The sequence below is a fragment of the Bubalus kerabau genome, chromosome 5 (genome assembly GCF_029407905.1).
Source record: "Bubalus kerabau isolate K-KA32 ecotype Philippines breed swamp buffalo chromosome 5, PCC_UOA_SB_1v2, whole genome shotgun sequence".
In the NCBI taxonomy this organism is placed as follows: Eukaryota; Metazoa; Chordata; class Mammalia; order Artiodactyla; family Bovidae; genus Bubalus; species Bubalus kerabau.
Window position 1 is genome coordinate 10,723,874 of NC_073628.1, and position 27,689 is coordinate 10,751,562.

General features: G+C 58.1%; 1 protein-coding gene across 8 annotated transcripts; it reads left to right on the plus strand.

Moving 5' to 3' along the window:
- Positions 1 to 380: 380 nt before the first annotated feature.
- RAB3IL1 (RAB3A interacting protein like 1) lies at positions 381 to 25,427 on the plus strand. Of its 8 annotated transcripts, none has more exons than XM_055581086.1 (12): positions 381 to 553; positions 15,211 to 15,463; positions 15,780 to 15,875; positions 15,961 to 16,038; positions 16,946 to 17,164; positions 17,737 to 17,883; positions 18,578 to 18,706; positions 18,802 to 18,914; positions 19,202 to 19,225; positions 20,569 to 20,668; positions 23,461 to 23,527; positions 24,324 to 25,422. In XM_055581086.1, exons 1-12 carry the CDS (start codon positions 462 to 464, stop codon positions 24,404 to 24,406), a joined length of 1,401 nt encoding a protein of 466 aa, XP_055437061.1. In that variant the 5' UTR covers positions 381 to 461; the 3' UTR covers positions 24,407 to 25,422. The 8 variants fall into 8 exon arrangements, with proteins under 8 accessions (XP_055437061.1, XP_055437063.1, XP_055437055.1 ...); XM_055581080.1 differs by lacking the exon at positions 381 to 553 and adding an exon at positions 6,552 to 6,961 and having other exon boundaries at positions 24,324 to 25,426; XM_055581087.1 differs by lacking the exon at positions 381 to 553 and adding an exon at positions 7,061 to 7,199 and having other exon boundaries at positions 24,324 to 25,350.
- Positions 25,428 to 27,689: the final 2,262 nt, after the last annotated feature.

Sequence of the window (27,689 nt, forward strand, 5' to 3'; positions counted from 1 at the left end):
ACGCTGTCCTGGCCCTGCCACTCCCTGAGCCCAGACTGTCCCCTGGGCCTGACTTCACCCGACTGGCCCCAGCAAACCTCTGACACCATTCTGCTGCCTCCACCCTCTGTCCTGTCCTTCCCCCAGGGGCCTGACTCCAGCTCCCCACCACACAGGGGGCTGGGCTGGTGGCAGTATTGGTCAGGCCTGGGTGGGGGGCCTCCAAGCCCACAAATGACCTCTTGAGCCTCTTTCTGGAGCCAGCATCCTTTCTTTCCCCTCCTCTTGAAATCTGAGCTCAGAGATCCGGGGAAGACTCTCCCTGCCAAATATTCCATCCAGTTGTCCAAACACTCTGCACAGCTGGCGGAGGGAGGGGCCAGAGCCCAGCTCTCAGGGAGCCCTCGGGCTGTTGTTTTCATGGAAATGGCTGCATTCTCACTTGCAGGGCCAGCCCATGGGTTGTTTTAAGGGGGTTCACCATGGCCAAGAGGATCAAGAGCCCCCAACACACCCTCCTGCTACAGTGGAAGGAAGAAGTCAGGCAATGGTCTTCCCCTGGTGGGGAGTACAGGTGCGTGTGGCCGCCTCACCCCGGGAGGTGGCAGCGGGCGCTGGCAGCCTTGTGAGTGCCCCCTCATGACTGGGCTAGGCGCGGTGGCCGGGGGAAGGGCAGGCGGTAACGACACCGAGAGAGCAGCCTGAACGCTGACTTAGGACAACAGCTTTTCCGGTCAAGCAGCCCCAGACCTGGCTGCCTTGTGGGTCTGACCCACCAGTGACCTGGGACGAGTCTCCGAGCCTCAGTTTCCTCACTTGCAACAGGTGAGGCTTTTGGGCTTCTTCTGCCTCTGATTTTCCTAAGTCACGGCCAAGGACAAAGTCCTCATAGCTGCCCCCTGCAGTGCCAGCTGTGCCTAGAAGTCCAGAAAGTGGCAAGACTTTTCTCGACAATCCCCAGAACAGCTCTGACTCAGTTTCCCCTCAGAGAGGATGGCTAGGACTTGGCAGAGCAGGACCATCGCCTGTACACTCCGTCACCAGCCAAGCTCAGCCCCTTCGTCCCCTGCCATGTCAGGGTGATGGAGAGGCAACCCCCTCCCCTTCCTTCACACATCCTGTTTTTCATTAATTGTTTCCAGGTGGGCCCAGAGGTTGCCCTGCAGAGGAAGGTGGAGGCACAGGAGAATTTAGCAGGGGGATCAGTGAGGAGCAAAAACAGGAAGGGGTTGGGAGCAGGCCATGGAAAATTCATTGCCAGGAAAGAAAGGCCAGCATCTGGTTTGCATTAAGCTGAGAGAGCTTCGAAGCCCAGAGCCTGAGTGGGAGATATTGTTATCCATCCACAGGGCAGGCGGGGTGTGACTGCTAGTCAGGAACTGGCAGCTTCTCCCCGCAGGAACTCAGGGGCTAACAGGAAAGAAGAGGGAAAGCAAGGAAGAAGGCAACAGGAAACTCAGTCTCCGCTGTGGCTGACATCTCATGAATGTTATCTTCTTTTTTTTCGGCTGGACTGTACAGCATGCAGTATCTTAGTTCCCCCACCAGGGATTGAACTCACACCCCCTGTAGTGGAAGCTTGATGTCTTAGCCACTGGACCACCAGAGAAGTTATCTGAATGTTATCTTATTTGATATTCACAACTTCACAGGGGAGAATTGTCCCCATTTTATAGCTATGAGAACTGAGTCCCAGAGAGGTTAAGTGACTTGCCCAAGGTCACACAGCCACGGAATGGCAGAACTCCAGATTAGAATTCAGGCCAAATGAGATAAGATGGAACATTCACACCATCACACGGGTGGATTGAGGCTGACTGTGCGCCAGGCAAGAGGCCACTGAGGATTTAGTGATAAGTACAGCCCAGCCTCTGCCCATGGGGTCACTCAGTTTATGTAGGGGCGTCTGATGGTGCTATGGGACACTCATCATGACACAGGGTGGACCATGTGACTGAGGGTTCCAGTCCAGTGCCTGCAGAGGAAAAAGCAATCCAGAGGGGAAGGCTTCCTGGAGGAGGGGATATGAGCAAAAGAAAGAAGTTTATCAGAGAGGGGTGTGATGGAGTGGAGGCTGCAGAGAAGGGGATACTGTGAGGATAGTGGGAAGGGGGGGCATACGGGCCATGTCTAGGCAATAGCAGCTGGCCTGGTGTGCCTTAGAGGGTGATGGTTCATTTCATAGTTGGCAAAACAGAGGCATGGTGAGCCTAAAGTGCCCAAACGTCTGGAAGTGGTTGAATCCAGCCTGTCTGACTCTAGGTCTGTCTTCCTCGTAACTGCTACACTGACTGGTCCCTTTTGTTGGTAGTTAAATCTGCCCACAATGCAGATGATACCACCTTTATGGCAGAAAGTGAAGCAGAACTAAAGAGCCTCTTGACAAAAGTGAAAGATGAGAGTGAAAAAGTTGGCTTAAAACTCAACATTCAAAAAACAAAGAACATGGCATCTGGTCCCATCACTTCATGGCAAATAGATGGGGAAACAATGAAAACAGTGACAGACTTTATTTTGGGGGGCTCCAAAATCACTGCAGATGGTGACTGCAGCCATGAAATGAAGACTCTTGCTCCTTGGATGAAAAGCTATGACCAACCAAGACAGCATATTAAAAAGCAGAGACATTACTTTGCTGACAAAGGTAGTCTAGTCAAAGCTATGGTTTTTCCAAAAAGTCATGTATGGCTGTGAGAGCTGGACTATAAAGAAAGCTGAGTGCCGAAGAATTGATGCTTTTGAACAGTGGTGTTGGAGAAGACTCTTGAGAGTGCCTTGGACTGCAAGGAGATCGAACCAGTCAATCCTAAAGGAAATCATTGGAAGGACCGATGCTGAAGCTGAAACTCCAATACTTGGCCACCTGATGCGAAGAACTGACTCATTGGAAAAGACCCTGATGTGGGGAAAGATTGAAGGCTGGAGGAGAAGGGGATGACAGAGGATGAGATGGTTGGATGGCATCACCGACTTGATGGACATGAGTTTGAGCAAGCTCTGGGAGATAGCGAAGGACAGGGAGGCCTGGCATGCTGCAGTCCATGGGGTGGCAAAGAGTTGGGCACGACTGAACGACTGAACTGAACTTAACTGAATGCAGTAAACCTGGGTTTGATCTCTGGGTTGGGAAGATCCCCTGGAGAGGGGAATGGCAACCCACTCCAGTATTCTCGCCTGGAGTATCCCATGGACTGAGGAGCCTGGCGGGCAACAGTCCATGGGGTCACAACTGAGTGACTAACACACAAAAGTTTTAAGGGGATATTGAGGGCAGGGACCACAGGGAGGCCGGGGTGGTGGTGGTGTTACATGAGGCCACAGAGTCAGCCAGTGACAGGGCCAGGGCTGGACAAGCTCTTTCCAACTTGCCAAGCTGGGCAGGGAGGGGACAGACTGCCCTAACCATGGGCCTTAGAAAAGCCTGGGGCCTTGGGCACGCTAGAGCGAGGCTCCCGCCTCCCTTTGAGGTATCTCACCTTCCCTGGGAGGAGAGCCCGGCGTCGTCTGCTGCCTGCTGAGCCATGGGAGTTAATAATTACTGGGTTTAAGGAGATAGAGGCCTGTCAGAGAGGCGCCTCCCTCACAGGCCGCTGCTCCTCAGAGATAGCAAAGGTTAGTGTGAGCCTCAGCCTGGGGGTGGGGAGAAGGCTCCTGCCACCTCCCTGCCTGGCTGACTCCAGAGGGACCCTGGGTCTGGCCCTCCAGCCATGGACCCCGCAGAGAAGCCTGCTGAGTGCCCGGCCCGAGGAAAATGTCCTGTGTTCCTGGCAGTGAGCTCAGGGGCTGTCCGCTATGCTCCATCAGGTCTGGGCCCTGCACTCGAGGGGAACTTAGGAGAGCAGCCCTGGGACACGGACAGGTGAGCTAGAGACCTGGGGAACGGGGAGTCTCACCACTCAGCAGGGGCCTTGGGGGAGGGGGAGAGCCGGGCTCCAGACCAGGGCTGCTGCCGCTAAGTCGCTTCAGTCGTGTCTGACTCTTTGCGACACTATAGACTGTAGCCCGCCAGGCTCCTCTGTCCATGGGATTCTCCAGGCAAGAATGCCGGAGTGGGTTGCCACGCCCTCCTCCAGGGGATCTTCCCGACCCAGGAACTGAACCCCCGTCTCTTACATTGACAGGTGGGATCTTTTCCACTAGTGCCACGTGGGAAGCGTAGAACTAGGAGGAATTTCAGGAGCCTTCTACAAGGTCAGCCACCAGGGAGGGCCCTGATTTGCCTCCTCTGACTTGGTGGTTGTACAGATGTAGCATCTGAGGCTCAGAGAGAGAGGGCAAGACACTCATCTTCGGTTACACAGTGAACTGAAGTCTAGATCCAGGGCCTAGGTCATCCAGGCTGGCAAGTCTCTCCCGGATGGGGTCTGTGGCCAGGGCTGCCAGGCTGGGGATGGCAGGGGTGAGAGGGGGCATTTGGGGAAGGCGGTGACTTGGGGGGCAGAGGACACACCTTTTATTTTCCTTCTCCACTAGATGCCAGGCATCTAATGGGCTCCCCTCATTGCCCGACAGCATGGAGCTGCTGCTTCCAAGAGAGTCCTCTGGTTTCTGGGCTGTCTTTTCAGAAAATTGGAGTAAGGGGCCACAGCCCTTCCTTCCCTGGCTATGTGACATCCAGAAGGTTCCTTAACTTCTCCGAGCCCATGGTTTTCAACCAAGGAGCATTTGTGGGAGGAGCTAGTGAGGCCTTGGGAGTCATAAGCAGCTGTGTAGATCAGGGGATATTTTTGGCTAGTAATTAGGGAGGTGACAGTGACTCCTCACTTGTCCTTCAAAACCTCGCTCAAGGGTCTCCCCGGCTGAAGACTCTTCCCCTGGGGCTGTACCCCTGGGCTGACACCCCTTCCACCCATTATCTTCCACCAGTCTGAGTTACCACGACTTGGACCAGGTCTTATCTTCTGGTGGGGCTAGTGAAGACTCGGAGGGTAAGCTCCCTGTCCTGAGCTCCTTTTGTGTCATTCTTCCCGCTCCCCCAAAGAGTGAGCAGAGCAAGGTCCAGGAAGACAGCAGTTGCTCAAGACTTATTTGGTGAAGGATTTGTCAACAAACATCATGACAACTGCTTTGGGCGAGACCCTGGGCTGGACTGCGGTGGGTGGAGAAACCCAGACCCAAGGAGGTCGCTGCCCTTGGGAAACCACAGTTGTGGAAACAAATGCCCTACAGAGTGAAGGAGAGCGATCTGGGCAGAATGAAAAGAAAGTCACAGAGGACTGCACAAGTCAGGCTCACTGCACAAGGTGCCAGGGGGCATGAGAGCAAGGCATCAAGTCTGGCTTGCCCTCCACTCACCAAGTCCTGTTCCTGTTCCTTCCTAGTCCTGCCCACCTAGGAAAGGAAGACTGCTCTCTCTCTCTTTTTTTTTTTTTTCATTTTGGCCCAGACAGACAACATGCAGGATCCTAGTTCCCTGACCAGGGATGGAACCCATGACCCCTGCAGTGGAAGTGCAGAGTCTTAACCACTGGATCCATTGTTCCAGCGGTCCATTGTTCTCTATTTTGAATTAAGACACTATCCACTTTGCAAGGTGTGCCCTGGGAGTGGAGGTCCCCACTATCTATCTTGCCACAATACTGGAGCCCCAGGAGGACAGAGCCTGTGTCTATGCAGTTTCCTTTTGGATCCCCCGCCCATGGTTTGTGTTCAGAAGGGGTGGCTGAATGCATTGTTGTTGTTCAGTTGCAAAGTAGTGTCCAACTCTTTGCAACTCTGTGAACTGTAGCACACCAGGCTTCCCTGTCCCTCACTGTCTCCCGGAGTTTACTCAAACTCATGTCCACTGAGTCAGTGATGCCATCCAACCATCTCATCCTCTGTTGCCCCCTCCTCCTCTTGCCCTCAATCTATCCCAGCATCAGGGTCTTTTCCACTGAATCCAATGAGTTGAATGCATGCATGAACAACATGTGTCCCCAGATGAAGACCCAACAAAACTCAAGCCTGGGGCCCCGGCCCCAGCTCCTGGTCTAAGGGTAGTGCCCCAAGTTCTAGCAGTATGAAAGAGAAATAGCTCCTCCCAGTCTCCCAGGCCTCCTCTAGACAAGGAGGGTGGGAGCCACGGTCCCTGGTAGGAGAAGTGGGGTTATGCTCTCACTGAATCAGCCCCAGGCTGGAGTCGAGGCCGATGATCAGGGCTCCAGATAGTGACAGAGGCACAGAGGGGTTGAGGGACAGGACAGACCAGTGTTTAGGGAATTTGCAGATGTGGGTCCTGACAGGTGTGTGTGTTGGGGGAGGGGTGGGTGGGTGCGAGTTCCCCAGAAAGTAGGTGGTGGGCAAAGGCAGGGGTGGGTAGAATCTGTTCAGAACAAGAAGGCAGGGCCCCTAGTTTGTGGTGGGGGGTGGAATGGGGGGGGAAGGTGGTTGGGGACTTGGGCCAAAGGTGAGACCTCCCTCAGAAGAAGCACTCAGGAGGGAGAAAACTGGTTTTGGGGTGAGCCCCCCTTCTCACCAGGAAGGATGTTGCTGCAGAGCAGGAGCCCAGGGAAGGAGTGATGGATGGCCAAAGGGCCGGGTGAGAGGGAGGGGGTGGCAGGGCGTCCTCTAAGAATCCGGGAGCTGAAAGCTTGGAGCCATGGTAGATGCTTGAACAAGGGTGGTCTTGCAAGGGTGCTGCGGGGCGCTGGGCGGAGCGGAGTCAGTTGGGAGCATCAGAGAGCCGCGCCGGCTGCGGGGTGCTGTCAGTCCCGGCGGGCGGCCTGAGCGGGGCTGGGCCGGGAGCGCGCGCGAGTTCTCCGCATCGGCCGCCGGAGGGGCGGGGCCGGGCACGTGTCCTCGGGCCACCCCCTCGGCCACGTGACCGCCGAGGGCAGGGTCCCGGCGGGACCCGGGGCCCGGGCCGCGCAGACCCACAGGCAGCGGGCCGGACTGACAGGCGGCGGGGCAGCCCGGCGGGCCCGGAGCTAGCGGGGAGATCGCCGCGGCGGCGCAGGGAACCGACGCCCGGCGGGCCCCCAGGCGCCGGGATGTGGAGCGGGTAGGTCCCCGCTGGGTTGGGCCGCGGCTGCCTCCGGGGGTGGGACAGTGAGGGGGGGGGGCGTCCCTCCCGTGTGGGCGACCCTGACCGGGAGCTGCTCTGCCCGCGACTGGGGATGGAAGGACACCCGGCCCGGAGAGATCAGGGGGTTTCTCTGCGGGGCAGGGAGTGTGAAGGGTGGGCTGCAGACCGTCCCGAAGTGACAGCACCAACTCCTCAGAGCTTATCGGGAGCGCAAGTGAGATTGGGGGAAGGGAGTGGGCGGCGGAATGCAAGCCGGACTAAGCCTGGGAAAAGACCTAGGAAGGACGGCCCCCCAGGCTGGGTGAACCCTTGAAACAGTGCATTTGGGAAGCGGGGGACTGGGTCTGTGTTAAGTTGGCTTGCAAGCTGGTGAACCTCCGTCTGGGGCTCCTGGAGCGTGCTGGGCTCAGAGGTGTGGGGTGGGACCTGCCTGCAGGCTGGCAGCCGGCAGCACGGACTCTGGGCCCTGGGCAGTGGCTCTGGTACCCATATCTGTTCACTGATGCTCAAGGGTCCCTGGGTGACCTGATGTGGGATCCCTTCCCTGTATGTGCAGAAAGGCTGCGGTCTTCTCACCAAGTGGGGTAAACACGTCTTCTTCCTCATGAGCCTGGAGAGACCAGGTCCTGGCCAAAATGTGGCCAGAGGGGGTTTGGGGGGTGGTGGGTGGTATTCCTGCGTGGAACCAGCCAGATGGGTGGTCCCAGGACTGGGCTCCTCCCAGCTGCAGCTAGGGAGTGAGGAAAGCCCCAGAGGAGAGGCTGGCGGGCTGGGAGTTTGATGCAGGCTGGATCCGCTTTACTCCATGGCACCTAGCAAAGCTGGAGCTGAGATGCTAGGGGAGGAATGGGGGGAGGGGGAGAGTCATTTCCAGCAAGGGGCTCCGAGAGGATGGGCTCCCAGTAGGGATGAGGTGTGGAGAGGCGTGAGAACTCTTAAAGGGAGAGAGTTAGGCAGAGCATGGATTCTTTTGGAATTGTGCCCTGGGGGAAGGAGACTGAGCTTAGGGAGAAGGAGGTTGAGGTGGGCTGGTGACAGCTAGAGAGGTTACAGTGATCCTGCTGGGGTTTAACCATGTTTGAAGAGCTTGGGTGGAGGGAGCTCGTGACCCCTTGGTTTGGTAAACCCAGGCACACACGCAGCCACCGAGTTGTTGTGTGATCCTGAGCATATGGCCTCACTTCTCTGAGCCTCTAGGTTGTGTGGTGGGACTGATCCAGGCCCAGAGTGTGTCCTTTCCCGCAGGCATCCAGGCTGGGCCTGCCGAACAAGTCTGGGACCTCTCAGTAGATGGATGCTCATTTTAAAGACAGAATCAGAGTCCCAGGACCCTCTGGATGGACCAGGCTTTTCCAGCTGATCCTCACTTGATGCTCAGTGTGGCTCACTTGGATTCCCCAGGGCTTAGCTGGGTGCAGAGCACATACTAGGTGCTTCATAGATGCAGACAGAAAGCATAAGACAGAATGAAGCATTTGGAGATCGAGAGGCAGAGTTTGGGGGTCACCGTGAGCACTGTCTTCTCATGGACCCTTCACTCGGGCATTGGAGGCAAGGACTGAAGGATCAGGAGCCAAGCTACCAGCACCCACTGGGGGCCTGCTGTCCTGGGAGATCACAGACCCCAGCAGCAGTGGGGAGGGGTACTGCTCGGGCCATGCTTGCCCAGGTAACTGATTGAGCCGCTGTGAAAATTCTGGGCAAGTACCTACCTGGGATCCTTCCTCCTAGAGTGGTGGGTGGGTGGGGGGGTGGTGCTGAGGAGTCGATGACCCTGGCTAAGCCACTGATGTCTCTGGGGCTTGGTTTCCCCAATCTTGAAGACAACTGAGATGCATGTCTTGGGTGACTGCTCTGTTAATGGCCAGGTCATGGTGCCGGTTCACCTTCTTGGCCCTGGACCCAGGACCGCTCCCCTAGGGTGGGTGGCAGTGACAGGGCTCTACAGGAGCTCGAGTGGACCCTCTTCCTTAGGACTCCTTGAGTGTGGGTCCTGAACTCAGACCTCAGAACTCAGAGGCGGCTCCCCTGAAACAGGTGCTGTCCCCCCTCCCCCAAGAGTCCCATGCCCATAGTCTTGGATGCCTAGCCAGCTCCGAGGTGATGGGGTGAGGATGGTGACTGGGGTACTTCTGCTGCTGACACAGTGCTGGGCACTTGAGACTTGGTCATCAGAGGCCAGAGTTAGGGTTCTGGGCTAGTTTCCTGCCACTAAGTGGCCACGTGGGTGTAGCCCCTCAGTTTCCCCATCTGCCAGATGGGAGTAATCATACCCATCCCTGGGGGAGGACAGGCTCTGATGCACTGCCCAGGAATGAGAGAGACCACCCCAGCCTCCCAGGGTTGGGGGACTGTGTCTTTGCTGCAGGCCTATAGATGGGCTGTGTGATCTTGAGAAAGTCACCTAACTGCTCTGGGGCTTGGCTACCCTAAGGGGATTGGATCTGTGAGGTCCTGCTTTAAGGTGTCACAGGGAGCTCTGGGCTCTGAAATGGCATCAGGAGATCCAGGAGTAAGCCTGGATGGCCTAGGGGATCCAGGGTCGAGAGCAGGTGGAAAGGGTACAACTGTCTCTGTCACCTCCTCCTGGAAGCCCTCCATGATTTACCTACCTCCCCCCTCAACAGGTGGAGATAGCTTTCCTGCCGTTAATCAGCCCACACCAGTCTGTGGGGCTCAGATGCTCAAGAGAGTCCTGCTTGTCTTAGACTGTCCTCACATCTGCACGGGATTTGTGCCCAACAGGTTGGGGGAAGGGAAGCAAAATGAATTCAGCTGTGGTGAGAAGGGGGTGTGGTGATGTTGCTGCCAGAATCTGTGCCGATTGCGTGAGGGTGGGCTGGTGGTGTGCCTGGCGCACAATAGGTGCTCATATATATGCGTCGTGTCTTTGAGGTCTTGGGGTATCTCCGTTTCCTCTAGGACCAGACAGGCAAGTGTTGCAGCACGTGCTGTGTGCCTTGCGCTGCCCCAGTCATCGAGGGAGCCCTCCATCCTCTCAGGCCTTTGCCGGCTCCCAGTGGAGACATCCAGGCTGGGCTGGGCGGGCAGTCCTAGAGCTGTGGCCGGGAGAGGCTTGGCCTGGCCCACCTGCCTCCGGTGTTCAGAGCTCCCTGCTGACCATCCCGAAGCTGCCCCTGCCCTCCTCTTCCTCCCTCCTGCTCCCTACCAAGTACACACCTGCTTCCCCCTTCCCAGAGTGCTCCGGGCCCACCCTCTCCTACCCAAGGGGTCCCGCTTGCCTCAGTTCTCCGCATTCCTCTGTTCCCATCTATGACACTGTGTTCTAGTTTCTTCTGCAGCCCTCCGGTCCTGGCCCTCAGCTCCTCTGCCACTCATCCCCTCATCCAGGCTCAGGGCTGCAGCTGCTTCCTCTGGGCTGGTGCCTCCCCTCAGCCACCACTTCCCAAATGCCTCAGCAACCCCCTTTCCTTCCCTGAAAGACCCCCTCCCAGTTCCTCATTCCTGTCCTGGGCACTACTGTTGCCATTCACCTCGTCCTTGGTGTTTAATTATATTAATTACTGTTAACTTTTGTGGTCCCCCTCTCCAGCCCCTGGGCCGCCACTGATTTCCTCCCCACCCCCCAGAAGTCTTTCGTCTCTCTGTGTCCCCCTCTGCATGTCCCCTCCTAGCCTGCAGCCTGCCTAGCTAGAACAGCAGCCTTGGGTGGAACCCCCCACCACTACCACCATCCCCAGCACCACTCGGGCACTGGCTCCAACTTCCTCAAAACCCCGTCTGCATCCCGCCTCACTTCTCTGAAACCACCATTCATCCCCTTTCCTCCTGTCCTGACTCTTCTGGGTGACAGTTCACATGACGCACTGGTGCCTGGGCTCTGGGTTCAGTTCCCCCGTTGCCACTTCCTTGCTGTGTGTGTTCAGCCAGCTTGCCGTTCCTCTCTGAACCTCAGGTACCTCGTCGTTCACCCGAACTGGGGAGAGCCTCTCGCCGTGGCAGCATCGTAAGTTCACACGTGGAGACATGGAGTAGTGGGCTGGCGTGGACGTGAGCAGGAGCTTGGGAATCTGATCTGGGTCTGGAGCTGAAGACTTGGCCAAAACATGAGACCTTTCCTGGGACCCCCTGGGCCCCTGGGCGGGAGTCACTTGACTGTCAGCCCTAGTGTCCTCAGAGCGTGCTTCCTAACCAGGCCGCTGTTCCCTGGATCGGGATTCCTGCAGACTAGAGATGCTGCAGCCACCCTGGATCCTGGGCTTGGTGGTCCCAGGCAGAAGGCAAGGGTCCCAATTCTCTCCCTCCCCTGGTTTTCAGCGCTTCCCTCGCTGGCTCCTCCCCTGCTTGTTTAAATGAACTCATTGTGCCCTGTTAGTCTTTAACTCACAGAGGTGACCTGGGCACTGGTGGGCAGAGAGGGGGAGGGCAGAAGGACCGCATGGCAGGCTGGCCCGGTGGGGCTTGCTGGGTGACTGGGGACCATAGCCTCTAGGGTTCTCCTCATTTGGCCATTTTTTTTCTGGTTGGGGATGAAAGCCCTGCTGGCCCGCCTAGGGGTGGCCTGGGGGCTGAGGATTGCAGTTACTGGTCCCCACCTTCCCGCCCCCACTGCCTGTATGCTTCCTGGGGAAGTGACCCAGCGGGGCCTTTCCTGTATGAACTCCCCTGGCTCTAGGCTGCGAAGCTGGCTTGAGGATGGGGGATGTTGGCCGCCCCCACCTACCCCTGACTTTGACTCATTATCTCCCTCTCCCCAGAGCAGACCCCTTCCCAGTGGCCCTTGCGGCGTGTCCTGGACACTGAACTCTGTTTCTGCAGGAATGGGGGCTGAGAAGGTTTGAGGAGAAGGCCATGGACCTGGACTGGGGGCAGAGAGGCAGGGCAGAAGGACTTAAATGGTAACCCGTGCTGTCCAAGGAGTGAGCTCCCCACCCCACAGGGGCTCGCACCCGAGTTTTTGGCCTTCCCATGCTGAAGTGTATGAATGATAGCGGATTCTGGCTTGGGTAGACCCAAGAGACTTGGGGTCCCTCCTTCATCTGAACTTTGAATCACAGGACCTGGCCTCCGGTCCCAAGTGTGAGGGGGAGGGTCTGCAGACTCCAGGGCAGGGTGGACCCCCTTCTCCTCCTGCTCCTGCACCCCTGGCCCAGGCACAGGGAAGTTGGTGACCATGGCGTGGTCCTGCTATCCCCATGCTTTCTGCCATGAGGATTTACTCGTGGGCTTTTCCACTGGGGAGAGTGGGGTGGGTATCACAGATGCTCTGTCTCAGGCCTCCCTGAGACACTCTTTCCTCTGGCTGCAAAATAGGGGCCCATCCCCCAGCAGCAGGCCAAGTGAGCCCTTTAGGAAAATGCTGGGGGAGGGGAGCTTCTGGATACACCCCTAGCCCGTGGCCAGAGACCCAGACCACACTGGTGGATGAAGTTCAGGCCTCGTGGGAGAGGCTGGCGGCCTGTGTCCCCTCCATCTCCATTGTCCATTCTCAGTTGTTTCCGACTCTGCGACCCCGTGGGTTATAGCCCACCAAGCTCCTCTGTCCATGGGATTTCCCAGGCAAGAATACTGGAGTGGGTTGCCATTTCCTTCTCTTTGTCCCCTAGGCTGGGGGTATGGCCGTGGCAGGGTGATCCTTGCTGTGGGGTTAGGTGTCTTGAGACCTGAGATCATGCCCTGTGCCCTGTGCTGTCCCTACAAGTCACCCCCTGCCCTTGGCCTATCATTCTTGCTCATTCTATTGTAGTGGGCAGCCCTGAGGTGGGGTCCCCACCAAGCCTGAGTGATTATGGCCATCCTCTCAACCGAGGAAGTGGGGCTGGGCCCCAGGTCTCCAGGCTCCCCCCATGGGTGCATCCTCAAGGTTTGGGGTTTCAGGTGCAGGACACAGCCTGGGCAGGGATGGTGAGGACGGTGGGGTGCACGACTAACGTGGGTGCAGACAGCCCCACTATTTCCCTGGGGACATGGCCAGTGACTTCTTCACTAGATTCTCGGTGAGCCCCCTGCAGGTTTTAGCCCCATCCCACAGGCAAGGAAGCAGGTTGAAAGAATTTCAGTGACTTTCCCAGGGGCTCGTGTGGACCCCCGGTCGGAGCCTGGCGTGGACCCGGCCGTGCCCAACTAGCCTGTGCATTCAGCCACAGCTCCCCCAGTCCTGGACTCCCTTCTGGGAGGCAGTTTGGGTGAAAAATGGGTCAGCTCTCTTTGTCACAGCCAAGGTGGAGTCTCCTGGCTGCCTGGGGGCCCAGTGGCCCTTGATCCCCAAGCAGATGTGTGTTTCTGCCGCCCACTCCCCACCCTCCTGTCCGCTGTGGCTGGACAGCTTTGGGCCTGGGCTGAAGACCTAGCTGTCTGTCCCACCAGTGCCCCCGACTAGCTGTGTGACCCTGGGCAAGTCCCATCACCTCTCTGAGCATCCGTCCCACAACTGTAGAATGGGGACAATATAATGAACGCTATCGAGAGTTTTAAATGAGATAACATGGGCGGAGCACCCCCTGATAAGTCCCCTGGGTGCAGCTCCCGGCCTGGGGCCTCCATAGCACTGCCACAGCCCTTTTAAGCTTCCTGGACCCCCTTGCCAATGAGGACCCCCCCACACACACACACAAGGGTACTAGGAGAGACCCCATCTGGCATAAACACTGTTGATGGAGTGGCGGGTGTGCATTCCCACTTTATTCATCAAAGCCCCCTGTCCCTAAAAGGCAGGACCCAGAGCCAGGAACCTCAGGGCCAGTTCCAGCATATGGCAGGCCAGGCTGGGCAGCTGGAGGAGGCCATGTGGAGGGATGGGAACAGGCTCATTGCTAGGATCCCTGGGTGCCTGGTGTTCCTAAGGGGAAACTGAAGCTCGGGGGCTGCCTAGTGACTGTCCCAGGGTCCAGGGGACAGACCCCAGCCTTGCCTTACTTCTCTGCAGTCCTGAATTTTATGACCCCTGGGCCTTCCTCTCTCCTGTGTGGGCCCCCTCTTGGCCTCCTTCCCCTGCACTTCCCCACTGCTATCAGCAGCCCAGCCCCCCACCCTCAGCCCTGTCAGGGCCACTCAGAAGCTGCTGGCTCAGGCGCTGCCGGCTTGTGCTGAGTGAGCAAGTCCAGAGGTGCTGTCTTGGCACAAACCGCCACTGTCGGGGCCTCTCCTTCCCTCCGTCCTCAGGGTCTGCTGCGAAGGGGCAGCGTGGAAGGGAGGGGAGGGGGGCTGCCGGGGTCAGAGGCCGGTGGCCCCCACCTCCCACTGCCTCTAGTGTCTTCAGCTTCAGGGAGAGGAGGGTCCTGAGGGCGGGGGTGGGGGCGAGCAGAGGGAGGGGGCTGTTTGCCTGAGTTCATGAGGCAGACAAGCGGAGAGCTGGGAGTGCCCTCTACACCGTCCAGAAGGCAGGAAGCAGGGCTGCCGTTCTCAGGCCGTTTGCACAATCTTCCTGTCTTGGCCCTGCCTGCCCTGGCTGGATCCTTCCTCTATGGTCCACCCTAAATGGGACTGAATCTGCATAAAATTTGTATGAGCGCTAGCAACGAAGGCAGTTCCCACTTAAAGGTCTTGTGTGCTGAGGCGGATCCATTCAGAGTGTCCCTTGGAGACTCAAGGAGATCCAGCCAGTCCATCCTGAAGGAAATCAGTCCTGAATATTCATTGGAAGGACTGATGCTGAAACTGAAACTCCAATACTTTGGCCACCTGATGCGAAGAACTGACTCACTGGAAAAGACCCTGATGCTGGGAAAGATTGAAGGCAGGAGGAGAAGGGGACGACAGAGGATGAGGTGGTTGGATGGCATCACCGACTTAATGGCCATGAGTTTGAGCAAGCTCTGAGAGTTGGTGATGGACAGGGAAGCCTGGCGTGCTGTCGTCCATGGGGTCGCAAAGAGTCAGACACGACTGAGCGACTGAACTGAACTGATGTATTCAGTGCACTTGAGGTGGGGCCGTTGGGATTGGCCCAGTTTTGTAGGAGAAACTCAGGCTGTCAGCATGGAGGCATTTATAGTGTCTGCTGGGCAAACAAGTACTTGCTGTGTGCTGAGCATTTATGTGGTCCTGGGCTGGAGGGGTAGTTGATAAAGGTGAATGAGTCCTGTCCTTGTCCCCAGGAGACCCTATGCTTGGTCATTCTGCCCTTGTGACAACCCCAATGATGGCCCATTTTACAGATGGGGAGACTGAGGCCCAGGGTTGCGAGTGCATTGCCCACGGCTGGTCCCTGGGCTCAGTTCTCCAGGCCTCAGGACCCAATCCTGTATCTGCTCTTTGCCTTGCAGCCAGCCTCACTCGGACGAGGGCCACCCGCCACCCCTTGAAGCTGTCCCAGTACCCTGGAAGAGCGTGGGCCCCTGCAAAAGCCACAGGGAGTCCCTGGGAGGCCTACCGGAGACCCCTGCAGGGGAGGAGGCCCAAGGCGAGGAGGGCCCTGCAGCCACCCAGCTGGACGTGTCGCGCCTGCGCAGCTCTTCCATGGAGATCCGAGAGAAGGGCTCGGAGTTCCTGAAGGAGGAGCTGCACAAAGCCCAGAAGGTGGGCACTGAGGGCGGGGCGAGACACGAGGTGGGGGTGGGGTGGGGGAGACAAGGGGCCGACCTGGGAGCCGCGGGCTCTCACCCAACACCCAGAGATGTCACCCTCCTGTCAAGGCCACCTGCATGCCAGGCCTATGCTGAGTGTGAGGGCAGGGCAGTTCCTGTGACTTTTAAATGAGTTTTATAAGTCTTGACCTCCCTGAAAACCAGTCCCAAGCTCTAACGAACCAACAGCTAGGGTTCAAAGAGGAAGCAAGCTCGGGCCTCTAGGCCTGTGTGAGATGCCCCCTGGGCACAGCGCCTCGTTTCCCCAGGAGCTGAAGCTCAAGGATGAGGAGTGTGAGCGGCTGTCCAAGGTGCGGGAACAGCTGGAGCAGGAGCTGGAGGAGCTGACAGCCAGTCTGTTCGAGGTGCGGGCCCAGGGCACAGTGGGGAATGGGTCTGCTGGGCGTCCATCGCGCCCCCCCACTCACACAGAGCCTGCCATCTTCCCAGGAAGCCCACAAGATGGTGCGAGAAGCCAACATGAAGCAGGCAGCATCAGAAAAGCAGCTGAAGGAGGCCCGGGGCAAGGTGAGGCCCTCATCAGCCCGGACCCCCTGCCCACCTCCCAGCCCTGCAAGCGCTGGTCTTTGAGACCTAATCGGACCTTGGCGTAGTCTGGGGGGCCGGCGGGGATGGGCCGACAGAGGCCCAGCAGGGAGGGCAGAGGTCTGAGACAATCCTGCTGAAATGTGCCGACTGGTATGGGAGCTCAGCGATCTGGGCCTCTAGTTGAGCTTCCAGTGGACCACGGAGACCTTGCTGGAGGCTTCTCAGGGGCTGGGAAGATCCTGTTAGCCTGTAATTTCTTTTCCCTCCTCCCATACCCCTTTTTCACAGCAGCAACATCAGCAACATCAGTCTGGCTGTTTGAGCCTGGACAAGTAGCTTTATCCCTTGTAACCTGTTTGCCCATCTGCAAAAGTGTGATGGCCAGGCTTGTTTCTGACTCCTGGGGACCCCTCAGTGGGAGGCCCAGCTGACTCCCAGACCCGTGCACCTCAAGAGTCCTGGTTTCGAGGATGACCTTTGCCAGGCTATATCTCCTCTTTGAACCTCAGTTTCCCCATCTGTGGTGGCTCCGATGGTAAAGAATCTGCCTGCAATGCAGGAGACCTGGGTTCAGTCCCTGGGTCAGGAAGATGCCCTGGAGAAGGAAATGGCAACCCACTCCAGTATTCTTGCCTGGAGAATTTCATGGACAGGGGAGCCTGGCAAGCTACAGTCCATGGAGACGGGAAGAATCAGATACAACTGAGCAACTAACACTTTCACTTTACTTTCCCTATCTGTAAAATGGGTATCTCAGCCCCTACCTCAGAGGCTGTTCCAAGGGTCACTGGTGGGGTTAGGTGCTGGTCACAGTTCTGAGCTGGGGTAGGGCAGCCGGGATGGTGTCAGCCTTGAGCTAACATTACGGCCACCTCATTCTGGCCAGATTGACATGCTGCAGGCAGAGGTGACAGCCTTGAAGACACTGGTCATCACATCAACACCAGCCTCTCCCAACCGCGAGCTCCACCCGCAGCTGCTCAGCCCCACCAAGGCCGGACCCCGCAAAGGCCACTTGCGCCATAAGAGCACCAGCAGCGCCCTCTGCCCCGCAGTGTGCCCTGTTGCGGGGCACATCCTCACCCCGGACAAGGAGGGCAAAGAGGTGAGGGGCGTTGGGCGGGCAGTGTTCACGGTAAAGGGAGCCAGCGCCCCCTGTCAGGCAGACAGCAGTGCCCAGTGGGGACCCGCCTGCCCCCCACTGTGGGACCAGGAGCCTGTCCTGCCCTCTCTGGGCCTCTGTGTCCTCTGGTTGTGAGGGCCAAGTGAGTTCCTTGTGGTATGAGGTGTCTGACCCTCAGGAGGGCAAAGGGGGTCTCTGTCCAGGTGGGACAGCGGCTGTGATGTCCTTGGTTGTGGGTCTTGGGCAAGCAGGGCCCTGTCAGCACCTTAGTCTCCTCGTGTAAATGCTGATTCCTGGGGCCACAGGAGCTCAGCTCAGGGCTGCACCCAGCGAACGCCCTGCATGCCCACGAGGACTGTAGTGGGATTCGGGTTCCTGGGGTCTCTGAGGCCCAGGTGGCCCCAGCTGCATCCTGCCCCAGGCCTCCAGGGAGGAGGCCCAGGCCAAGCCTCTCCACCCACTTCTGAGCTCTCAGCTGCCAACTGGTCTCTAACGTCTCCTTCCTCTGTCTTTCTCTGTGCATCCGTCTGTGTCTGTCTGTCTTGCCGGCCCAGCCAGGGCTGCCTCCCCTCCTCTCCCTGCTCCTCTGCGTGGTCCCCAGCAAGGCGGCTCACCTCACCTACGAGCCGGCCTGGCAGCTCCCGCCTGGGGAGCTGCCCGTGGGCCTCACCTCTGCTACTTCCCTCTCCTTTTCCCGACAGGTAATGGCTCTGGAGAGGGGCCGCCCCCCTCCCCACCCCCTCCCAGCGTCTCACTCTGCATGTGCCCCGGGGCAGCCGGCAAGTTGTACGTGTTCCCTTCTGTGTGCACACACCTGTGTGTGCCATGGGTCCCAGCTGGTCCCCACGTGTACTGGTGGGTACCTTCAGGGTCACTCTTCAACTGTCCCTCCTCAAGGAGGCAGCGAGGGTCTTCGGGTTGAGAGCCCAGAGTGAGTGAAAGTCGCTCAGTCATGTCTGACTTTTTGCTACCCCATGGGCTATACAGTCCATGGAATTCTCCAGGCCAGAATCACTGGAGTGGGTAGCCTTTCCCTTCTCCAGGGGGATCTTCCCAACCCAGGGATCGAACCCAGGTCTCCTGCAGTGTGGGCGGATTCTTTACCAGATGAGCCACAAGGGAAGCCCAAGACCCTGGGCCCACATCTAATTCTCTAGTGCCAGGAAACTAAAGACACACCCGGAAGTGAAACTTGGGAGTTTGAATCTCAATTCTGCAGTGCAAAATGAAGAGAAGAGTTCTCTAGGATTTGGCTCCCCTGCACGGCCTCAGGCCCAGCGGGCCCTGGGCTTCATCCTCCCTGGCTCCCCACCTCCTTGGGCCCTGCCTGTCTCTGCCACGCTGGCCATCCCCTCAGCGCACTGACCCCCCACCCTGCTCTCCCTGCCCCCACAGGTGGACACGACCCTGTTTGCAGAGTTCCAGGCCTGGAGGGAATCGCCCACCCTGGACAAGACCTCCCCGTTCCTGGAAAGGGTGTACCGGGAGGATGTGGGCCCCTGCCTGGACTTCACCATGCAGGAGGTGAGGTGGGCAGAGGGCAGCCTGCTGGAGGGCCCGGCCCCGTGGCCAGAGGCCAGCCCCTCATCTCCTCCTTCCACCTCCCCGCTCCACCGCAGCTCTCGGCCCTGGTCCGGGCCGCCGTGGAGGACAACACGCTCACCATCGAGCCCGTGGCTTCACAAACCCTGCCCGCGGTGAAGGTGGCCGCCGTTGACTGTGGTCACACCAAGTAAGCTTAGCGCCCTGCACCCTTCCTGCCCTCTGGGAAAGGCCCGCATAGCTTTGGGCTGCCATCAAGGGGGTGGCCGGGGAGGGCTGAACCTCAGGGCTGCCTGCTGGGTCCTGCAGGGGGACCCCAGGATGGGCAGGGCCACCCGACCAGAGAGGGACAGTGGCTGCCCCCATGCAGGGCAAGGAGGCATCTGTGGCCGAGATGCCGCCTCTAGTCCTGGAGCTGGGGTCTCCCCCTCCTGGCTGGCCTGACGTGCTTCCCTCTCCACTCCCTCTCTTCCGCAGTGGGTTCCGGGCCCCGATTGACACGTAAGTGATGTCATTTGTTGACACTACCTCCTGACAATGACCTAAGGGCCCTGGGATCTGGTCCTCCTTGCTTCTTAGCTGGCATTGGGCAGGGGCAGCGTCAGAGCTAAGCTGCCAGCGTGGAGCAAGGGCAGGCACTGGAGCCTGTGAGGGAGGCCCACAGTGAGAGCCTTGTGACAGAAGGGAACACTTGAGCTGCGTTTTGAAGGATGAATAAGTTTGCTAAGCAAGGAAGCAAGCTTCCTCTATGACTCAAGGGGGTTAAAGAATCTGCCTGCAATGCAGGAGATGTGGATTCAATCCCTGGGTCAGGAAGATCCCCAGGAGGAGATGGTTACCCACTCCAGTATTCTTGCCTGGAGAATTCTGTGGACTGAGGAGCCTGGCAGGCTACAATCCATGGGTTTGTAAAGAGTCAGATATGACTCAGCGCTAAGCATGTATGCATGCAAGCAGGGAAGGGCCTTTGAGACAGAGATAACAGAATGAGTAAAGGTATGAGAAGCCGGAATATTTATGGAAAACACCATTGGGTGGATAGTCACAGAGTTGGGGCTCAGGCCACAGAGCGCCTATGGGGCTAGTGTGAGGGGCCTCAGTGAGATTTGGGCTTTAACCCACTAAAGTCAGCATTTCACAGATCATCAATTAACATTGCCTGAAAAGAGGATTCCCTGTTCGGATCCTGGAGGCAGCAAAGGTTCTGCTAAGTCCTGCAGCCAAGGAGCCTATTTAACCTCCCTTTACTTGGATTCTCCATAACTATTTCCTGGGCAGTAGGGAATGGTAGGGGGCTAGATGTGGGTTTGGGGAGTAGCCCTTGGCTGTCACATGGAGAAGAAGGGTAGAGATGAGGCAGAGAGCTGTTGGAATGAGTGAAGGCATCCAGGCCAAAGGTCCTACTGGCAGGACCTAGGACTTGGTGACCTAAGTGGAGCAGAGAGAAGAATCCTGCTTAGTTGGAAGAAGGGGCGAATGGGTCTCAGCGTTCCAAGAAAGAAGGGGGGTGCACATTTTTAGGGGCTGCAGAGGATGGAGCTTTGGTATACCTGGCTTGCAGTTGACTAAGCCCTCCTGTCCAACAGGGGTGAGGTGAGGGTGTCAGAGATGGGGTCCAGCTTGGCTTAAAAGTCTCATCCGGGACTTCTGGGACTGCCCCCCCACCGGCTGAGCTCCAGGCTCCTTGCGAAGCTGGGGCTAGGGGAGAGAATGCCAGTCTCCACTCTGATGTCTGTCTGCCCGCCCTCTCCCTATGCCTTCTCTGGCCGCTGCTGCTTCCCTGCGTGGACTGGGGGGGGGACGAGCCCCAGTCATCCCCACTGCCCCCCTCTGCTTTTTCACAGTACATGTGCCCTGAGTGGGCTGGCCTGCGCCTGTCGTCACCGAATCCGGCTTGGGGACTCTGAGAACCACTACTACATCTCACCGTCCTCCCGGGCCAGGGTGAGTCATCCAGTGGGAGAGTGACCGGGTTCCTTAGGGGCTCCCTGGGCTGGGACTCGGAACCCCAGGCTGCACAACCTACAATCTACAGATCAGAGCACAGGCTCAGAGAGGTGCGGAGACTGACTTGGGCCACACAGCCAAGCCAGGTGTGTTTGTTTGCTGCTGCTGTGTAACAAGTTACCATAAACTCAGTGGAGTATCTGTTTATTATCTCACAGACTCCCTGGGTCAGGAGTCCAGGCAAGCTTAGGGTCTTCTGCTCAGGGTCTCATGGATTGCAGACAGAGTGTCAGCTGCAGCTGCATCCTTTCTAGAGATCCAGGCCTCCTTCTGAGTTCATATGCTGTTGGCAAAAGCCAGTTCCTTGTGGTTGAAGGACTGAGGTACCCGTTTTCTTGCCTGTTGAAAAGTAATCATGGGAGTGATACCCATCACCTCTGTCATTCAATGTAACCTAATCAAGGGAGTGTGATTAGTGTGATTAATCACTCTAGTGACACTAGGGTTCAGGTGAAAGTTCCATGCTCCTGACCCCTGGCTCTAGCCCCAGGCTTTGGAGAAAGAAGGTTCTGAGGCTTGTCTGACAGTCAGCCATGGGCACAGAGGGGCCTCCAGGAATCCCAGCTTCTGCCCTCACCTGCCGGGTGACCCAGGATGAGGTCACTGAGCTGGGATGAGGGTGGGATGGGTGGACCCCAGACAGGGAGGAAGACTGGGAAGAACAAAAGTGTGGAAAACTCTGAAGCTTGGTGTAAAGGCGACACAGTGTGGAAGGCCCTCTTGGAGGAGCCATCTCCTCCCTCTGACCTTCTAGAGGGGCCTCATGGGACTCAAGTAGGCTGTTTGCTGTCATCAGGCAGCAGGCTGACCGGCCAGGGCAGCTCACCTGGTCCTGATGCCTCTGCCAGGCAGCCCAGCATGGGTGTCCTGGTGAATCCTCCCAGCAGTGAGCTGAGCTCCCAGTGCAGAGAGGAAGCTTGGACCTTAGAAAGGAAAAGGGGTGCATCCTGGGTCACTCAGCCTGGACCTCGGGTCTCCCCATCCTGGATCCAGTCTCTTTCTGCTGCAGCCTTCACCCTCTGCATCTGTGTCCAGAGTCTTGTTCAGTGGCCATGGGCTCCCTTTGTGCTTTTTTGGCCACACCCCGAGGCTTGCAGGATCTTAGTTCCCCAACCAGGGATGGAACCCATGCCCCCTGCAGTGGATGCACTAAGTCTTAACCACTGGACCATCAGGGAAGTCCTCTCTTTGTTCTTTCTGATCCCAACCGGAAGATCCATACCAGACGCTCCCAGGCCTACAAGATTACGTCTAGAACATTGGTTCTTCCAGGCCTGTGTGTCTGCTGTGTTGGCCAGAGCTGGAGTGGGAGAGGAGACGGGTGTGAAGTTTCAGGATGTGGTCCCCACCCTGAGGAGACCAAGGAGTGTGGAATCCATAGGAAGAAGAGAATTCTGTCCCCAAATCATGGTCCTGGGGAGAGAGGACCACTGCTCTCCTACCCTCCCTACTCAGGGGTCCACTGGTGGGGCCCACTGGCCACAAGGCAACTCCACGGCCTGGGATTCGAGCTCCTCTGGCCCGCCCCACCCCGTCCTGTGCAGCCCTCCCAGGCGGCGCCTTGGCCACCCTGGGTTAAATCCCCTGACCTCGCCTCTCTCCCACCTCCCTGCCTTTGCCAGGGCCACCAACCCAGAGCACCCACTCTGTCGTCTTGGCAAGGGCTCTTGTGTGTTTGAGGGTCCAGCAGGAGCATCACCCCTCCCACAACTTTCTCCACTCCCCAGGCAGTGGGCACCTCCTACCCCGACTTGATGTCCCTTCCCCAAAGCATTGGATATTCAGAAGAGGTGGTTGTGAGCACAACTGCCAGCTGTCTTCCACCCTGTCTTAGGTTGGGTTCCCTAGAAGCAGAGCCCAAGATGGAGAGTGTGTGCAATTCTCAGGAGGTGAGGGAGGGAGGCAGAAGCAGGGACAGGCAAAGGTGAGGCCCCGGCTGGAGTCTGCCTTCATTGCTCTGCAGCCCAGAGTGGGTTCTACTCTGAGGCAAGGGCGTGGCTTTTTATACTCCACACGCCAGCCACTGGCCCAGGTTTGAGAGGGTACTGGGGTGCAGGGGGGTATTAGCAGGCAGCACCCTCAGCTGTGGGGAGGTGGAACCCCAGCCTGGGGGAGGGGGCCTGGGCGAGGCACCAACAGCACTCTCTCCAGGGTTTGAGTCTTTGTGACCAGGATCAGATCTGAGCCAGCCCAGGGTCCCCAGTGCCCCACAGAGGGCCTGGCATGGAGTAGCCTTAGGCAAAGCTGGGGGTCTCAGGCCGGGATCCAGGGCAGCCAGGTGGGCAGCTTCTGATTCCTCATCTTTCCTGGCATCACGCATGGCACCTCCTAAGGACTGGATACCCCGGGGCCTCCAGCATCCAGACTTAGCAAGCCCCTCAAGGGAGCCTGGATTCTTGGCAGCCTGCCGGGGTTTCATCTTCCATTTCAGCCGCTTCTTAGCTCCGTGGCCTCCGCAGTTGTTGTCGGGTCGTTCTCGCAGTCTCCACTCCCCCGACGTGTGGAATGGGAATGGTAGGCACGTCGGCCTCTTCGGATCCACGTACTTGATTAGTTGCCGCCGTCGTTTTTTATTAGGAATAATAGTGTGGCTCCTGTTAACTGTAACGTTAGAGCCCAGCGGTAATCTGACTCTGCCAGGACGTGGGACTTCCCAGTGTGGTCTCCGATCTTTCCTGGCTTTTGTGGCGGGGACCGAGAGGTTCACACCCTGTCCGTTCTGCCCACAGATCACGGCCGTCTGCAACTTCTTCACTTACATCCGCTACATCCAGCAAGGCCTGGTGCGGCAGGACGGTGAGCGCCCCCTAGTGGCCGATCGGGGTGGCGCCCGGGAGCGGCGGCGCGGGGCGGGGCGGGTCACCGGTGGCCGGGGCCAACCCCAGCACTTTGCTGCCTCGGGGGGAGGGCTCCTCGGAGCGTCTGTTGCTACCTCCTGTGGAGAGAGGAAGGAGCCTCCTGGGAGTTGCCTCACCAGGAAAACCAGCCGGAGGCCCCTGCATACCTGGATCCCGCTGCTTTGTCTCGTGCAAAAACCTCTCCCAACCCCCGGGGCCTGAACGAACAGCATCCCTGTTACTGGCCTGGCTTCCGAGACCCTACACGGTGTGCCCTCCCCTGTGAATCAGCTCCCCGCCGCGTGGCCTCCAAGTGGTGGCTGAACAAGGGCTCGCTCACCTCCCTCTGTAGACCCTCCCCTACCCTTGCCTGACAAGTTCTCTGCCCACCCGTTGTGTCCCCTGCCCCCATTCTGCCAGGCCAGGGGATGGGCCCTGCTCAGGGTGGCTGGAGAGCATTCGCAGCCTGTCTGAGTGTGTGACGGCCTGTGCGTGCATGTCTGTGTCAGGCTATGAAAGTGACCGTTGTCACCTTCAAGCCTCCCAGGTGTTCAGCACTCAACAGTTTGCAGGACCTCAGAGAGGAGCCTCTAAGAGGTCCGGCCGCTCACAGAGGTCATCTGTCCTGAAGGACTGGGGAGTCCTAGGGGTGCCTGCCAGCTGCTATACCCAAAACCAGGGGGAAGGGCCAGGCCATCTGCCTGAGGTGACCCTGGGGGATCACTGAGCTGTCCACCTTCTCTCTTTACCTACAGCGGAGCCCATGTTCTGGGAGATCACGAGGCTGCGGAAGGAGATGTCACTGGCCAAGCTCGGCTTCTTCCCCCACGAGGCCTAGGGCATGGCCCAGGCCCAGAGGGCGGCTCTGAGCTGGAGACAACATCCGCCCCAGGACAGACTGACAGAAGGGGTCCTGGAGCCAGCCCTGAGCCAGAAGTTGAATGGAGGAACAAATGGCCAGGCCTCGGAGGCAGCACTGAGCCGGCACCAAATGTCCAACCCTGGACAGGACCTCAGGAGGTGACCTCCTCGCCTCCTCAGTAGTACTACAGCCACCAGGAGACTTTCAAGAAAGCACCAAAGACCAAGTAGCTGGGAGCCATTACAAAGGGGCTCAGCCCTTGGCAGAGGACCCCTGGGGCAGCCAGCACCCCCTTGCTATCCCAGGAGCCGTTCGTTGCCTGCTGGTGCCTTGCTGGTCCCATCTCCAGGGTATCTTCCTCACCCTTCCAGTTCGCAAGCCCTGGGCACCAGCACCCTCTAGTGGCCATGCTTCACCCCATTCCCAGATGGCCTCCCCAACGAAGGCCTAGTGGACCTGCCCTCCCAGGTGCCCACAGGGCAGCAGAGTTAGGAGAGGCGAGCAGGGCCTCCCTGGCTGTCTTCCACTCCATCCTGTACCTACCTGAGATGGATCGGGGCCCTTGTCCCCCTCCCTCCCTGCCAGCTGAGCCCTACGCTGCAGGGAGCCCTGCCTTCACCCCTGCTGGGAGGATGGGGGCACTGTCCTCCCAGAGTCAAACACAGATGGGCCACAGGACGCCCAGGCCTGTTTTCAGCTGTGCCTGGCCATTCAGACAACGGGGGGCTGAGATCACCCAGCCCTGCACGCAGGCCTGGGGTGGGGCGGGCAGGACCTGGGCCCCTCCTCACCCCGCACGGTGCTGGGGAGCCAACCTGGACACATCCCTCACCACGTCCGATTTCCTCCTCTGAATGGAATGTAGCACGATCTATTTAATAAAGGATGGCTTTGTTGGTAGAGGCTGGGCAGCCACGCGCCTTCACTCCTGCGCCCTGGGGCTTGGGCCAAGCCTTGGGCATCTGAAGGAATGAAACAGAATCCTTTCCTTGCCCGCCCTCGTGCTTGGGATTAAACCCAAATCCTGAAGGGATTGCTGAAGGCAGCACCCCCCGAAGTCCTCCCCAGTGTTCCGTGGGCCCGTGGGTTATCGGGGCAGGGGGAGGGTGAGCCCAGCTCCCCCTCCCTGTGAGGAGGGGTCTGCTGTCAGGAGAACAGGGGAATCTGTCCCGGCCTCCCCAGGAATCCTGGGCAGATCCCCTCGAGGTCCCCCTGCCCGGAATCACGTGGAAGCCTGGAACTCAGAGTCAAGGCATCAAGGCCTTCCTGGCGCACGCGGGACGGAGGCAGGATTGATTGGTGATGTCTGCCAGCAGCAGAGCAGGGACTGTGGTCACTCTGGTTTTCCCCGCCCTGGTTAAAGGACAGTAGTAGTCAGAGGTAGAAGAAAGTGGGGGTGGCCGGGCCTCTGAGGCCCCAAGGTGGGCCTTGAGAGGTGTGTTGGTGCCCAGTCCCCTCCCTACTGGTAGAGATATGGGCCAAGGCCAGTGGGTGTCCTTCTTTGGCGGGGGGCATGAAAGCTTCTGGGTCAGTATTTACTGAGGCTGGTGATCCCTCGAGGGGACTTCTCTGAGACCTTGGGGCCACTCAGCTGGTAGGTCAAGGCTCCCCACTTTATCACTCGTTCCAGCCAGTAGCCTTTTCCCTCTTGCTCTCCTGCCTCCCAGATTCTCCCACCGCCACAGACCCTCCTCTCCATTCCACTTGTGATTTGAATACCTTCTGTCTCCCCAGCCCCCCTGGGATGTTCACCAGCTAAGCCTCCTGTCGTAGACGGTCATTTATTCACTCAACAAACACTGGGCGACTCATGCGCAGACACAGTTCCTGGTGCTGGGGGTACCTTGTTGGAGCTGAGACTCTCATGGGGAGGCTGGTAATAAAAATAATGCATGGAGAGCATCCAGCATGGCAGATAGAGGAAGTGACGCAAGGAGGGCGATGGAGGGTGTCAGGGAAGGACATATTACATGGAGTCACCTATGTCCTCTCCTGCCTACAGTCTCTCTGTGTCCTGGGTCAATCCTGGGTCAGCTGGAGGACTAAGGAGGATGGACGTCTGGGCCCTGGAGCCGCCCCATCCCTGCCCCGAGTTTCTGTGCTCCTGGCCCAGCCGTACCCACCACCAAGGAGACACCAGGCAACACTTCAGAGCCCTGGCAGAGAGTCCCCACCCCAGACTCGCTCTGCCTGCACCTGCGATAGCGTTTCCTGGTGTCAGGCCCAGATGAGGCGAGGTCAGCCAGCAGTATGCTAAGCTACCTGGAGGCGCATGTGACTCACACACTGTGGCCTCAGTATCTCAGTATTTATGAGCACTATTATGTCCTGGGGCGGGTTCCGAGGCCTTTACATTGTGAAATGAAAATACCTCTTGCCATATTAATAAACAAGAAATGTCACAGCTACCAGCAATTTCTGACCTCCAGATGTGAACGGGGATGCGATCCAGCGGTTGCTGCCACCCCTCGTGGTGACTGCTGAGGAGCTGGGGGAATACAAAAAGCGAGGTGAACAAGGAAACAGGATTGGCCCCAGAGAGCTGAGTGTGTATGAAAGGAATGAACTCAGTGACCCCCTTCCCCGGTGGCTCAGACGGTAAAGTGGTAAAGCACACGATGCGGGAGACCCGGGTTCAATCCCTGGGTTGGGAAGATCTCCTGAAGAAGGAAATGGCAACCCACTCCAGTATTCTTGCCTGGAAAATCCCATGGACGGAGGAGCCTGTTAGGCTACAGTCCATGGGGTCACAAAGAGTTGGACACGACTGAGCGACTTCACTTTCACTTTCATACATAGAATGCTAAATTCCTTAGCTTGCTGCTGCTGCTGCTGCTAAGTCGCTTCAGTCATGTCCGACTCGGTGCGGCCCCATAGAGGGCAGCCCACCAAGGCTCCTCTGTCCCTGGGATTCTCCAGGCAAGAATATGGAGTGGGTTGCCATTTCCTTTTCCACCTTAACTTGTTACCTGATCTTTAATGTTCAGACTGCTTGTACCCTTTGTTGCAAATTTGAATATAACCCGACTTCCACTCCTGCCTCCTTGGAGGCAGTTTTTTCGGAGCTACTGAGATGCCGTCTCCCTGGCTTGGAGTCCTAAGCATTCCCACCAAATAACTCTCCTTTCAGGTTCTAACTGTATTTTTTAGTCGACTGCTGCTGCTGCTACTAAGTCGCTTCAGTCGTGTCTGACTCTGTGTAACCCCATGGACAGCAGCCCACCAGGCGGGTCCCCTGTCCACAGGATTCCCCAGGCAA

What these genes read in the sequence shown, in the direction of transcription:
- RAB3IL1 (XM_055581080.1), top strand. Translation starts at nt 6,567, where the DNA reads ATGCTTGAACAAGGGTGGTCTTGCAAGGGTGCTGCGGGGCGCTGGGCG. An exon ending in TTCCGGGCCCCGATTGACAC is followed by an intron (nt 19,226 to 20,568) that starts GTAAGTGATGTC and finishes GCTTTTTCACAG; the next exon opens with TACATGTGCCCTGAGTGGGC. An exon ending in CACCGTCCTCCCGGGCCAGG is followed by an intron (nt 20,669 to 23,460) that starts GTGAGTCATCCA and finishes TTCTGCCCACAG; the next exon opens with ATCACGGCCGTCTGCAACTT.